The sequence below is a fragment of the Rhincodon typus genome, chromosome 3, assembly GCF_021869965.1.
Source record: "Rhincodon typus isolate 14 chromosome 3, sRhiTyp1.1, whole genome shotgun sequence".
In the NCBI taxonomy this organism is placed as follows: domain Eukaryota; kingdom Metazoa; phylum Chordata; class Chondrichthyes; order Orectolobiformes; family Rhincodontidae; genus Rhincodon; species Rhincodon typus.
The window spans coordinates 26,498,347-26,512,338 of NC_063334.1; the positions used below are offsets into that span (position 1 = coordinate 26,498,347).

At 39.1% G+C, this 13,992-nt stretch overlaps 1 protein-coding gene across 9 annotated transcripts in view; it reads left to right on the forward strand.

The window, feature by feature from the left end:
- The window catches only part of LOC109910664 (tight junction protein ZO-2), a 118,410-nt gene that overhangs the window by 48,508 nt on the left and 55,910 nt on the right, over nt 1-13,992 (forward strand). For all 9 annotated transcript variants that reach the window (XM_048619245.1, XM_048619253.1, XM_048619204.1 and 6 more), the window contains exons 2-3: nt 8,368-8,421; nt 9,472-9,596. In XM_048619245.1, coding sequence (XP_048475202.1) covers nt 8,377-8,421; nt 9,472-9,596 — 170 coding nt within the window. In that variant the 5' untranslated portion in view covers nt 8,368-8,376. The remainder of the gene's footprint in view (nt 1-8,367; nt 8,422-9,471; nt 9,597-13,992) is intronic.

Sequence of the window (13,992 nt, forward strand, 5' to 3'; positions counted from 1 at the left end):
GTAAAATAGGTCTATGTTGTATAAAATATAAAATTTGACTAACTTTTCAAAATATGGCACTACAAATGAGCATTGAATTGAACGGTAATCTGGACCACTTTGGCTAGCTGCCTCAGATTCTCTAACAAACATTGGCCTTCAGAAACTGAGGTGCTTTGTCCAACTGATGACTCATTTTGTACAGCCTCACTTATGTTTATTGAGAATGAGAGTAATTTTCCTGTCTTTGTACAGTGCATAATAACAGGACTTCTTTGCATTTAGTTTTAATAGACATGTGTAGCTTTTTCTAAGACTGTGAGGGTGAAGGAGTGTGGGCAGGGACTGATGAGTATGATATTTTTTTTCAGAAAGACAGCAGCAAGATTGCATCAACTTTATAAGCTTAACTCCTGTCTTCAAATTATCACTGTTTGCTTTAAAACTCCTGGGTGGAGTAAATGACAGGAATGTTTCAACATGTTTTCAGTTTGTTGCAGCAGTTTTTTTTTATTGCACTAGTGACTGCTTCTAAGGCCACAGAATATGGCAGGTGGTCTGCAAAAAATCCTAGCTATAGGCAAGAACTGCAGTTTTTATCTGATTACTGTGTGGTAATTGAATAATTTTGTTTTAAATTTTTCCCTGATGGAATTGTTGACAAAACAGAAGGAAAGCCACTCAACCCATTTGAGCCTGTGCTGGCTCTTTCATAGAACTATCAAATTAGATCATTAACTCTGATCTCTTTGTTTGAAAGTTTAATTTTGACTCAAAACACCTCAGTCAGTGCATTCCTGATCATCATTTGCCACACAAACTAAATATCTGCTCCTCTTGACAGTTAATCTTTTAAATCTCTACCATCTGGTTACTGATCATCTTGCCATTGAAAGGAGTTTCTTTTTAGTTAATCTATAAACACCTCTATCACATCTCCCCATAGCCTCCTGTTTGCAAGGAGAGCAATTCTGTTTCTTCAGTCTCTCCACTTATACTGAGGTCCCTTGCCTTTGGATGAGATAGGCTGAATTGCGTCTTTATATGTTGTTGTAAAGTTGACACAAGGTTCCTCTCCATTCTCCCTCTCCCTGAAGTCTTGACATCCTTCCTAATAGTTTTATGCCTAGAATTGGATGCAGTTCCCCCGCTGAAACCTAATGACTATTTTCAAACAGTGTTCTTGCTAACCTCCGTGACAGTCAACCTCCAAGACTCCACAGCATAAAGCTGAAAACAAAAATGTTAGAATAAAACTAAACTCAACACTGGTTCACCACCAACTTTGCTTGCAATTGCTTCTTTATTTCATTTGGCCATCAATTCATCAGACAGTTGGAAGATTATTCCTGTTTTCTTTGGAAATGAAGTGACATTTTCAGTTAACATTTGAGTTCAACAGTTGAGGTGAAACTTTGTGCTTTCGTTATCAACAGACTATGTTTATTCACAGCTGGAAGAATAGTTTCATCTTCAGCATCTGTGGTCCAGAAACACACCCAACCGTAGTGATTTTAACGGGTTCCAAATGTGCTTGGGTTGGAAGATTAGTGTCATTACAAGTTCATCCAAGTTTTGGATGACCTCATTCAAGAAAAAGGTCCTTTTTTTGGTTGTGCCTTTTTAATATGGATTATGCTACAAAGTATTAGTATGACGTGTGTTCTGTACCAAAATGCTTGATTTTTGGCTTGTATTCTATTTTTGTAGTGAGAACTGCTTGTTACGATGTTAGTGGATTTGCATGATGGAGCTTTTGATACTGTCACTAAAGAATAGCATTTACTAGCAGACTGCCTGATCCTTGCATGCCCCACTCCCTTTTTTTTTACAAAAACCTTTTTGAGTCTAGGGTTCAGTTTTAAAGGCAATAGATTTTTGTGTTATAGGTTAAGTATTGTCATCGTGTCTGCATGCCATGGTTCCAAGTTGAGATGCAGATCAGCCATGATCTTAGTTAAATAGCGGAACAGGCTTGAGAGGGCAGAATAGCCACCTCCTGTTCCTTGTGCGTAAATGAAATATGCTGGGCGAGGCTCTACTTCCAAATCCATTGGAAACTCCCAAATTTCTCCAAGCTTTCTATTAGCCACACATATAATAAAGATCATTTTAATGAATTACAGTCCCAAAACAGCTCCAACCTGTTTTGTTTTTCCTTTTTTTTTTTTTTTTTTTTGTGGTACAATTTTAAAAATCCAACCAAGGAAAGCCTTGCATTATTCTGTTGTCAGTTCTCCCGATTTAACAAAATCACTGAGCTACCTGTTTTGTTTAAATTTTGGTAGCCTTCTGCTTTCCAGAGTGTTTAATGAAGTCTGGCCAACTTGGGACAGAGGCAGCATATTAATGTGTAAATTGTGCAGAAATACAATTGTTTGTTTGTAGCAGTAGCTTATAAAGTAAGATGCTGAAAGATGTGGAAGCTAGTGATTGACCTAATCAAGCATGGCCTAGCAGTAGCACTCCCTTCTGAGGAAGGGTCACCGGACCTGAAACGTTAACTCTGGTTTTTCCTTCACAAATGCTGCCAAACCTGCTGGGCTTTTCCAGCAACTTTGTTTTTGTTCCTGATTTACAGCATCTGCAGTTCTTTCGGTTTTAATGGCCTAGCAGTTCCTATAAATGTATGTAGGAAAAGGAGGGGGCTAATCTGACCTCTTTGGGCCTAACATTCAGCAAGATCATGGCTTATCTGTATCATAACACCATCCACTTACCCTGTTCTGCACCTCCTTGATAATCGTCCCTTGAAAAATCTCTGCTTTTGAAATTTTTCAATTGGTCCACTTTTTGACCCACTTTTTAGGGGTGGGGGGGAAAAGAGGGATTTCACCTTTTTATACACCACATCAGATGACCACAAACCAAACCAAACCACCACCACCACAAGAGTTGAGGTCGATACTCCTTAACCTGTAACTAGCTTGCTTCTGATTTGCCAAGGTATCTTGTTTTCGCCAGTTTTTGAACTGAGCACTTGGTGAAATTTTACAGTCTAAGTTGCAGGTGTCCAATAGAAAGTTTTTGTTTATTTTTGTTTCTGGGAAGTCTTTCTGAGCTGGAAGAAAACTAGATTTGGTTGCAAGCCTGAATCGACCAAGTGGACAGTGAATGGTTAATGTGGAGCCCTGGCTCATTCCTCCCAGTTCACAGGCTTAATCCCATTTGTTGTAACACTGAGTGTTTGTTTCTTTTTCATAACAGTGGATGTAAGAAAAAAAACAACTTCCTTTTTTAAGTTAATGGCTAGTAGAAAACACATACATACTTTTCAAAATTGGATGAGATTAGCATTACTCTTCCATTCTTGTGCAGTATCGCCCTACTTAGTATGTACAGTGTAAAATGTCCTAAATTCAGTGTGGCGGCCAAGGTTCTGATTGTGACTGACTTGTGTCCTGAATGGGCTGTTTTGCCTTCCCAGCACAATTGTAACAGGCAGGATTTGCGCTACATGTAGGGCAGCGATGTATTAAGCTTGCATAATCTAGCTTGATGATTTCTGGAAATGGATGATTCTCGATGTGAGGACTGACTAGTTATAGGCAATTGCAACCGTGTAGTGTTGCATCTCAGTATGAAGTCTATCCAAACGCTGCAGAGAAAATGGGCCAATTTAATGCATTCGTTCAAGCTCTACAGTGGTCTTGTGAGTCTTTCTAACCTACTGTCACTTTTTTTCGCTACTGCTTGATGGTCAGTCTCTGTAGTTTGTAGTTTGTTCCTTTTTCAATCCTATAATTGTCCACAGTTCCCTTCTCCTGGTAGTTGGAAAATTTGGACTAACAATTGCCTGCTGTTGTAGTTTAGTTTAAACTAATGTAATGATCTCTAATTAGGAGATTAATTGTTGTGACGGCAACTAATTTTTTTTTCAACACCAGCTGTATGTATAATGTAAAGCTTTTAGCCAAGTAATTCTTAAGCTGCGTTAATATTTTCAGCTATTTTCTTGAAACTGTCCACTGTGCATGTTTGAATTGTGAACTCCTTTTACCTGATGGGTTGTGGTATTGTTTTAGAATGACAAAACACATGAGGCAACCGTTTGGTCCATTGTGCCTATGTTTCCCCAGGGCAATGAAAAACTCTTCCCCCTTTCAAGCATTTACACCATTTTTTTTTCTGAAAGTTACTATTGAATCTGAGCAATGCTTTGGAGACCAAAAGGAAAACCAATCTCCTCTTGTTATTTTTCCATTTTATCTTAAAACAAATCTGGTTAATGAACTTCCTACTGGAAACAGTTGAGGCTTTCTAATATCGTGTTGGCACATAAGATTTAGTTTGCTTTTAAATGAATCTTAAACTAATTATTTTACTTCTCATCCCTTATTTTGTCCATTCTACTCAGCTGCAATGCTTCACAAAACTATGCACGGTAAAAGAGTGGTATTTTATGGAAATGCTTTGCTGCTGCGTAATTGTTCATCAGGAAGGCCACATTTCCGGGCCTTTCGGCTCCTTTTTGTTTGAAAATGCCTTTTTTTAAAAAAAAGGCACATAACCGAGAAATAAGAGGACTAAAATGTGAAAATTACAAATGGGTCAGCGAACATCTGAAAGTGGAATTCTAACCTCAGTGAGTGGTTGAGGTAACTATCGTGAATGCATTTAAAGGGAAACTAAATATACAAGTGAACTGAGAAACAAATAGAAGGATATATTGATGAGTTGGGAGAAGCATGAGCGCTAGCATACAATCAGTTCAGCCAAATGGCCTAAATTTGTGCTACGCCATTCTATATACCAGAAGGACTGTGATATCAATGACTTCTGTTAACTTTTTTCTTTTCTTTCTTTCCTTTTTTCTTTAAATTGAAGCACAGTTTCTGTGTTTGTGATTCTCTGAAATCTTTGAAAGTACACTTTGCAGTTGTATGGCTCCCATCTGAGATAGAAAATGTTATATCTTCCACCTGTAGTCTCTTCTTTGAAACTCTGGTACTAAATATTAATTAAGTAATAGATCCATTAGGGAATTTGAGGAAAAACTTTGTTACCCTGAGAATATGTGTAGGGTATAGTGAGGTGTATACTACAGATGCATTTAAGAGCTACTGAAACAACACCAGAGGAAGAAGGGAATAGGTGAGTGTGCTGATAGTGAGATGAGACTCGTATGGAGCACAAAACATTTATCTTGGAACGCTTTAGATTGAATGGCCTGTTTCAGTACTGTAAAACTTTGAAGTAATTATGAAGGGCACTGCCCAAAAGGTTCCCCCATTTTCCCTTTCACAACTAATTGAAATGTTCACCCTATAAAAATGCTACATTTGTGAACAGTGCATTTTAAATAAGCAGGTGAGATTTATGTGACTTGAGGGAGCATGGTCGTGAGAACTTTTTTGAGTTCAGTGAGCAAGTCTTTGAATTTTTTTTTTCCCCATAACGCCCTCCATTTTTTTCTTTTTGTTTTTAAACAATGATATAAATGCAAGCTGTGAAACACTTTTTTTCCCTTGGGAATCCTAGAACTTTTACTACAGGAGCTATTTATTGACCATCTTCGTAGACTCCCTAGAGTCTGGAAGAGACCATTCAGCCCATCAAGTCCACAGCAAACCTCCAAAGAGTGTCTGACACCACCCTCAAATCTATCCCTGAAACCTTGTATTTACCATGACTAATCCACCTAGCCCACACATCCCTGGACACTACGGGGCAATTTTGCATGGCCAATCCATGTAACCTACACATCTTTAAACTGAGAGGAAAACAACAGATCATGGTGGGGCGGGTGGGCGGCAAGCGTGCAGACATGGGGAGAATGTGTGTGGAGTTTGCACAGTCGCCCAGGGCTGGAATCAACTCCTAGTTCCTTGGCACTGTGAGGCAGTGGTGCTAACTACTGAACCACCATGCTGCTGGTGTTTGATTTATTTACTGTCATATGTACCGAAATACAGTGAAAAGTTTTTTGTTTCGGCGGTACAGGCAGATCATAGTAAGCAAACAATGTACAGATCAAAAAGACTCAGACAGATGCCTTCAGGTTATATTGCACAGGGTGTGTGCTAGGTGAGATCAACATTAGTGTTCATCAGTATTGTTTAGAAAGATCAGTGTTATTTGAGGCTAGAGTGTCCATTCATCTAATAACAGCCAGGCAGAAACTGTTCCTGAACCTGCTGGTGGTGTGTTCAGGCTTCTGTATCTTCTGTCTGACAGAAGAGGTTGTAGGAGATCATTACCAGGGTGCGGTGGGTCTTTGATGTTGGCAGCCTTTGTGCAGCAGTGAGCCGTGTAAATGGAGTCCGTAGATGGAAGGTTGGTTTCTGTGATGGTCTGGGCTGTGCACACCACCTTCTGTAGTTTCTTACGATCCTGGGCAGAGCAGTTCCAATACCAGATCATTATGCACCTGGACAGTGTGCTTTCAATGGTGCATTGGTAGAAGTTGGTGAGGGACCTTTTATGGACATGCTAAACTTCCTCGCGCAGCTCAGGAAAAAAGAGGCATTGTTGTGCCTTATTGACCATCTATGTGGGAAGTCCAGGACAGGTTGTTGGTTATGGCCACTCCAAGGAACTTGATGCTGTTTTCTCCCTCTCCCTCTCCCTCTCCCTCTCCCAGAGCTCCATTGATTGTAGATTGAAGCATGTTCTCCTGTTTTCTTTTCTGAAGTCAATTATCAGTTCTTTAGTTTTGCCGACATTGAGAGAGATTTTGTTTTCATTTGCACCGCGTGACCAAGCCCTCTTTCTGCCTTCTGTAGTTTGACTCATCATTGTTAGATATCCATCCCACTACAGTGGTGTCATCAGCGAATTTGTATGGTGTTCTGTTTCTTCAGGTTTAAAGGGTATGAGATCTGATACAGGTCAGGTGTGATCAAATTGAATGGTGGCTTAGATGCGACATGCTGTATGGCCACCTCCTGTTTCTATGAGTAGTCTCGTGCAGGAGATGGAACAGTCAGTTTGCACACAGCAAGATCCTAGAAAACAGCAATGTGATGATGACTAGATGAGCTGTTTCTTGTGGTGTGTGTTTGAAGTATAAATACTGGTCGGGGGGCTGGAAGATATTTGCTGAATAATAGCTGTGCAATTTTTTTTTATATACACCTGAGGGAAACTTAGTACTTCAGTTTAGCAGCACTTTAAGTAGTATTGAAGGAATATTGCCTTCCTCAGCGAGTATCAGCCTGGAATTTGTGCCTGGGTTCGTGGAGTGGAATTCTTTTTAAGAAAAGTAGTACTCTTTTTTGGGATTTGACCATTCTGTTGGGTTGGTGTTTTCACTGATTTTGTAAAAGCAGTTTTCTGAGGCAGCAGCTGTACCTTGCATGGTATTTTTTTAATATAGGTGGAAACATTTTTTTTTCTTTTATAGATATTTCTTTTTTTTTTGGCCGATATTCACTTACAATGCATTGCTGCACTCAAATGTGCAGGCAAGTTTTATCCCTTTAAATTTCTATGCCAGCCACTGTCACCAAGCATTAAACTGGTCCAATCAAAAAAAAATCCACTCACTTTCCATCTGAGATGGTTATGCCCTTGCAACACAGCTTGAGTTTGCTAAAATCAGCTAACATACAGAAAGTGACAGAACATCATGGACAGTGATTCAATCAAGCTCGTTACATTTGGACAGTTATCAATTGTTACACAAAGCTTTTGCATAGATACCGTGTGAAGCAATAAATTTTGGTATATCACACTTACTTGGAAGATAAATATCAAAATGAGTAGAGGGCAGTCTAGGGATACACCACTTCCTAGTTGTGATGCCAGCAAATAAAGTTTTTCTTTTGCTTGAACAAATCAGAGTTATTTCTGTAGCAGTAGAATTAAAAAAGCAGAGAAGTCATAATAAACTTGTACAGACCTTTTTTTCTTTTAGACCACACTTGGAAAACGGTGCACAGTTTGGTCCCATTAACATATAAATGCACCAAGGAAAGGTGCAAATAAGAACAGAAGGGTTATATTTACTAGAAAGGCTGAACAGGTTGGGCTGTTTTGTTTTGAAAAATAAAAGGCTGAAGTGATACAACGGTAGCCCATAAGATTATGAAGAGTTTTGAGAGACTAAATGTGGAGAAGCTAGTTCCATTTCCTGCTAAGACCAGAATTAGGCATCATCAAAATGAGATTGTCCAAATAAATTGAGTAGATAATACAGGAGAAACTCTTCAAGCAGAAAATGGTGAGAGTGGTTGAGTTGAACAGTACAGTTGCATTTAAAGGGAAGCTGGAGAAACGTATGACGAACAGAGGAATATGCTCATGGGGTGCGATGAAATAATGTAGGAGGACACTTGCATGGACTGTAACTATTGACGTGGACCAATTGGGTTGAATGGCTTGTTTAATATTTTGTGAATACTTTGAATACTATGTTAAGTGTTTTTGTTTTTGGTTTTTCCCCAGGCCACTGCCATGGAGGAGGTGATATGGGAGCAGTTTACTGTGACTTTACAAAAGGTAAGTATTTCTCTGGTTCCTTCAGGTTTATAGGGTAGACTTATAAGGTACGAGATCTCATACCTGATCTGTATCATCAAATTCAATGGTGGCTTTGATTCAAAGTGCAGAATGGCTACCTCCCTATTCTTACGAGTACTTTTTTTAAAATGTTTACTGTGACTGGACCAACGATGGGGTATTATAAACTATTTTAAGCAATATTTAAAACCACTTTGTAATTTATTCTGTAGCTTGCTTGGAACTTAATACATATAGAATCATTACTGTCATTTCTTTGCTGTGCTTCTTGTTGGGTGGATTTCTTTTTTGTGCCATGGATTTTGAGGTCTCATTTTCCAGGAAATATCTTTATTCTTGCAAGTCCTGTTTTACGTAAGCATTATCTAACGTCTCTTTCACATAACCAGTTAATGGCAATGTGGTTAACTCTTTGTCCCTGCCCTACATAATGGCCTCAAGTCACTCAGTGGTATTTAAGAAGGCAGCTTCCCAAAGGCAGTTAGGAGTCATTATAAACGCTAACCATCCAGTAGTGCCCATGACCTGCAAATTAATTTTTAAAAGTCGATGATACTACAACCCTGTGTGTCTCCTATTTTGAAATCAAAAGAGATAAAAGCTCTTCTTTGTCAAATCCTGGATTCGTATTATCTGACCTGCCTATTTTAAACATACCTGTATTTTGACTGACAATGTATAACTTGATGTGCCCATTACAAAAGGATCAAACTGCAACCAGATGGTTACCCTTGTTGGACACCCCTAAATGAATCTGGTAGCCATCCTGTTCGTTGTTTCTTTTTATTTAGAAACCACTTTTAATCCCTAGCTAGACTTTTTAGGAAGCCTATCGGATGTCTGTAATAACTTGTTCAGTTATCCAGTAGCCAAAGTGATTTCTGATCTCTTTCTTTCTCACTTTTTTGCCTTTCAAAACTTCTTTTTATTTGTATTAATTATAGGTTTGGTTTTTCCACATAAATCCCTGTTTTGCAAAATTTCATAGCTTTTTTTTTTTCCTCCCCCCTCACCTTCCCAATTGTTTAGGACTCTAAGAGGGGATTTGGTATAGCGGTGTCTGGAGGAAGAGATAACCCCAACTTTGAGAATGGTGAAACCTCTATTATTATCTCTGACGTTTTGGAAGGAGGCCCGGCAGATGGACTACTGCAGTAAGTAAAGCTTGCGGAAGTTTTGTGATCAGCGATAATGTGCATTTTAAGTGCAGAGTCAGTGATGGTAGCAGAGAGTTCAAATAAATGTTTAGTGAGAGATTTATAAAAGGGTTATTGACTATCCAGTGAGACTCCGTGTAAAGTCCTCTAAGCCCTTTCATCTTGGAGTAAGAAAGTTGAGGATTCAAGTCTCAGTCCAAGGATTGAAGTGCAATCTCTGAGTGCTGCACTGTTGGAGATGCTGGCTTTCAGATGTGATGTTAAATCGAAGCTTGGACTACATTCAAGTGCGCATAAAACAACTTTACAGGGGAAATCTCCAATGTCTTGATCAAAATATATCCTTCAAACAACACTTAACAATGATCTGTCTTCCTTCTTCCCATCTTTGTAGACTACGGTGGACCGTTGGTGCAGATTGCAGTTACTTGTAGGCTCAATCTTGTGATAAGGATTCACTTCCTTTTTTGTTGTAGCTTGTACACCTTTCAAAGGTTTACTAATGCTAGTAGCTAAATCTGTGAAAAGAACTTTTCTTGGTGATGCAATGTAATTAAATCTGTAACATAAAATTATAAACTCCATGTAATATTAACTTGCTACAAGTGAACAAAAAGTATTTAACTAAAGTTTCAATCAAATTCTAAATCTCCCATTTGTGATAATCCATAAATTACTGAAACAACAGTGTCATGCTGGATAGTGAGCACAAAAAAAAAAACTGGCATATTCAGCAGGTCTGGCAGTATCTGTGGAGGGAGAAAGAGGTAATGATTCAGGTTGGTCATGTTCTGACAAAAGATGTTAATTCTGTTTCTCTTCCCCCACAGATGTTGCCAGACCTGTTGAGTATTTCCAGTATCTGCAGTTTTTGGCAGTGGGTTAGATGAATATGGTGTATCAACCTGCTACTGAATTATATGTTGCATTTCCCCCATTTTAAGGCCAAATCTTTTAGCAATGTATTTTGAAAGGAGTTCAATGAATTAATACACTCCAGTTCTGCGAACATAATTAACACTATCCAGAGGTGGGAATGGAAAAGTTTGCTTTTTGCACTATTGGTATGATTTTACCTGAGCTGCTAGAAAGGGTGATGGAAGAAGATTTGGTAGTAACTATTAAAAGAGTAAGAGCAGGAAATTGGGATAATTTGGATAGCTCTTTCAAAGACCAATGGGCCGAATGGTCTCTTTCAAATGGTGCTAATATTTCCTATATTCTGAACATCATCTGTTTTTCATTGTTTTAAAGTTGTAGGCTGGAAAGTTTTTACCTCTGAACAATATGGACATCAGTGAGGAAGATGGGAATTTGAGAATGAGAAAAATTTAGGTCCTCTCCATTTGAGGAGGGGAAGAAAAGTCAGTTTTTTTTTTTTTTTTTTTTTTGCTTAAGGTTCTAAAGGCTAGCTTAGAATCTTGCTTGTGAGCAGTGAGGAGCCCTTAGCTTCACCAGAGCTTTCAGGCTCACAGGACTTGTGGCTTACCTTCCATGTCTGAAAGTCAAGGGGGAGGCTATGGTTAGTCAGGAGGCAGGTCCATTCTCAGTCCAGAAAGGTGCTGCGGTATCTTGAATGAGTGAGCAGGAAGTATAGAGAGCAAGAAGGCTTAGCAGTTTGGAGGAAATAGGGTGGATTAGAGTCAATAAGGGAAGATGCTGCATGCAATTGAGTGATGGATCATGGGCCTTTAAAGGGGATTAGGTACAATGGGAGAGTTGGTATGTTTGGGGTACCACAGAAGATAGTGACACTTGCCTATGTGCAGCACAGAAGGCCATTGATACATTGGGCTTGATTAAATGTCATCTATCAAGCATAGGTTGTATGAGTGCAGAATTTGCTGTCAATATCATCCTGGAACAATTCACCAACATTCCTCCAATGGCAACTTCCAAACCTGTAACCCCTCCTACCTAAAAGGACAAGACCACCACCTGCAAATTGTCCTCCGTATTCCAGATCATCCTGACCTGGGAACTATATCACCATTCCTTCACTGTTGCTGGGTCAATATCCTGAAACTGCCTCCCTAAAATCTCATGATCATCTTCTCCAGGGCAGTTAAGGATGGGCAATAAATGCTGACCCAGCCAGCAACGCTGCACAATGGAAAAATTTGTGACCATAAATTTTGTTGTATTGTTTGGTAAGGTGTGTATTAAAATAGGGACGTAAGGGGAAAAAGTCAAAAGTCACATGGCACCAGGTTATAGTTCAACAGGTTTATTTGGAATCCCACAAGCTTTTGGAGTGCAGCCTCTTCGTCAGGTGCAGTGAGAGAACACATGGGCACAGAGTTTATAGGTAGAGAGATCAAGGGCAGGGAGATCAAAAAATCATACAACTGGTGTGAGTGGAGTATCAGATGATAAGTCTCGTCAGTCAGTCAGTGTGGCATCTTATAAATTCCAGATTTCGGAATAAAACCAGCCTGATTTCCAGGTTAAAATCTTGAGACCGATTCTGAACAAATCCTCATACCTATAATTCGGTGTCTGACCTGAGATGTCTCCTTTCGTATATTCCTCTGGCTCTGCTTGATAGTGCTGTGCTGACATAGCACTAGATCAACTCTAATAGTTGAAGTCTGTTCATAAATCTGATCAGTGTGGAAGACCGTTCTTGAATCTGTCGGTATGTTTTCAAACTTCACTATCTTCTGCCTGATGGAAGAGGATTCCCCACTCTCAGCATCCAGAAATTGAAGCAGACTAATCACAAGATTTTTTTCTGAAGAAGGGTCTAGGCCCGAAACGTCAGCCTTCCTGCTCCTCTGATGCTGCTTGGCCTGCTGTGTTCATCCAGCTCTACACCTTGTGATCACAACACAAACTAGTTACATTAGTAGAAGTCTGTTTTGTAGTCTTATCTTCAAATGTTAATTGGCTATGTAAACACATCTGACCTGTACCAACGCAGCTGTATCCTGTCTGTAGAGTCATGGGGCAATAATCGCATCCGATTATAGTGGGTAGTGACTGTCAGCAATGTAAGATTTATTTATTACCTTTTTAAAGGTGTGTGTACGTCACACATCACAATACCAAGTTTTTAGAGACATGAGAATCATTTGACCAAAACGCCCGATCCCCAGGCTCAGCTTATTTCATTCCTGCATTTTGGCAGGGGTTTGAGAATTATAAATTGTTAAACGATCACTGCAATTGATCTCTAGCAATCGATCTGTAACAGATCTAACCAGAAGGGGAATTGCCTGTATGTTGGAGAACTTTGCAAGCTGTGAGCCCAAAATCACCTGAGAACTATAAACAGGTCATATCTGAACTTTGACAAAGAAGAATAACCTTGAGTTACAAGATCATTGGAAAACTTAAGTCATTAACAGCTGGAAAGTGAAGCGAATAGATGGGAGGTTGAAAGAATGAAGAAAAATGTGTTATGTATTTTAATTATAACGTGATGGTTCAGCATTGTTGTAAGGCTCCCTAGAGTCCCTGTGTGAAGTTGGATTGTAAAGCAGGCTGCACAGGGAATTTGCAATTTGCTCTTACCAAAGACGTATTGTCATTTTAATCTGTTCAGTGTGCTCTATAAGGCTGCTGTAACTAATGAGAAACCAATGGAGGAACCACTCTTAATTGTTATTGACTTGGGTATAGAAGTTAACAGTTAACCCAATACATTATAATAAAACGAATGTAAATTTGACTTTTTAATCTCGGAAAACAGATTTTCTGTTGGGGCACAAGTATGTAAGGATTTGTGTCCCATTGTCCTTTTTTTTTGCAGAAAGTGTTTGTTTGTATTTCAAGGGGAATATTATAAATAGAGTTTGTTCAACACATCATTAGTGAATTATTTCCCACCGGTAATATTTCGGGCTTTATTCTAGTCAGAAGATTCTGCCTGCCAGCCAGCCATTCGTTTATTTTTACAGATGTATCTGCCATGCTGACTTTCTTCCACAGGCTCTCCCCACCACCAGCCCCATCCCGACATGCACACGCACCCACATTCTTTTCTGCGCGTCTCTCTATGCCTGCTTCTCGATTTTTGTTTTATGTGTTCATGGGACAAATGTCAGTGTGTAAAGGGCCCAATATGTATTATAGAAGGAGATAAGTGTTGGTTTTTTTTTTGCTGTAATTAAAATTAGCCAGAGACTGCTCTTCATTGAACAGTCTTATCTGTATATGCTTGAGTAAACTTTAACATTCTACACATCTCCACCTCCTGGAGTAGTGCTTCAAATCCCCACAACAATTTTAAGTAAACATGTGAAGATGCTCCTACTTGTAATCATGTCTGGCACTTTCTCCATTTAAATTCTAGTTAATATTCAACAATGTTGCTCAAATAAGAAATTTGTTTTTCTTTTTAAGGTGCCCTTGCTGACTTTTGCAAATAATCTGCTTCAGTGAATGCTTC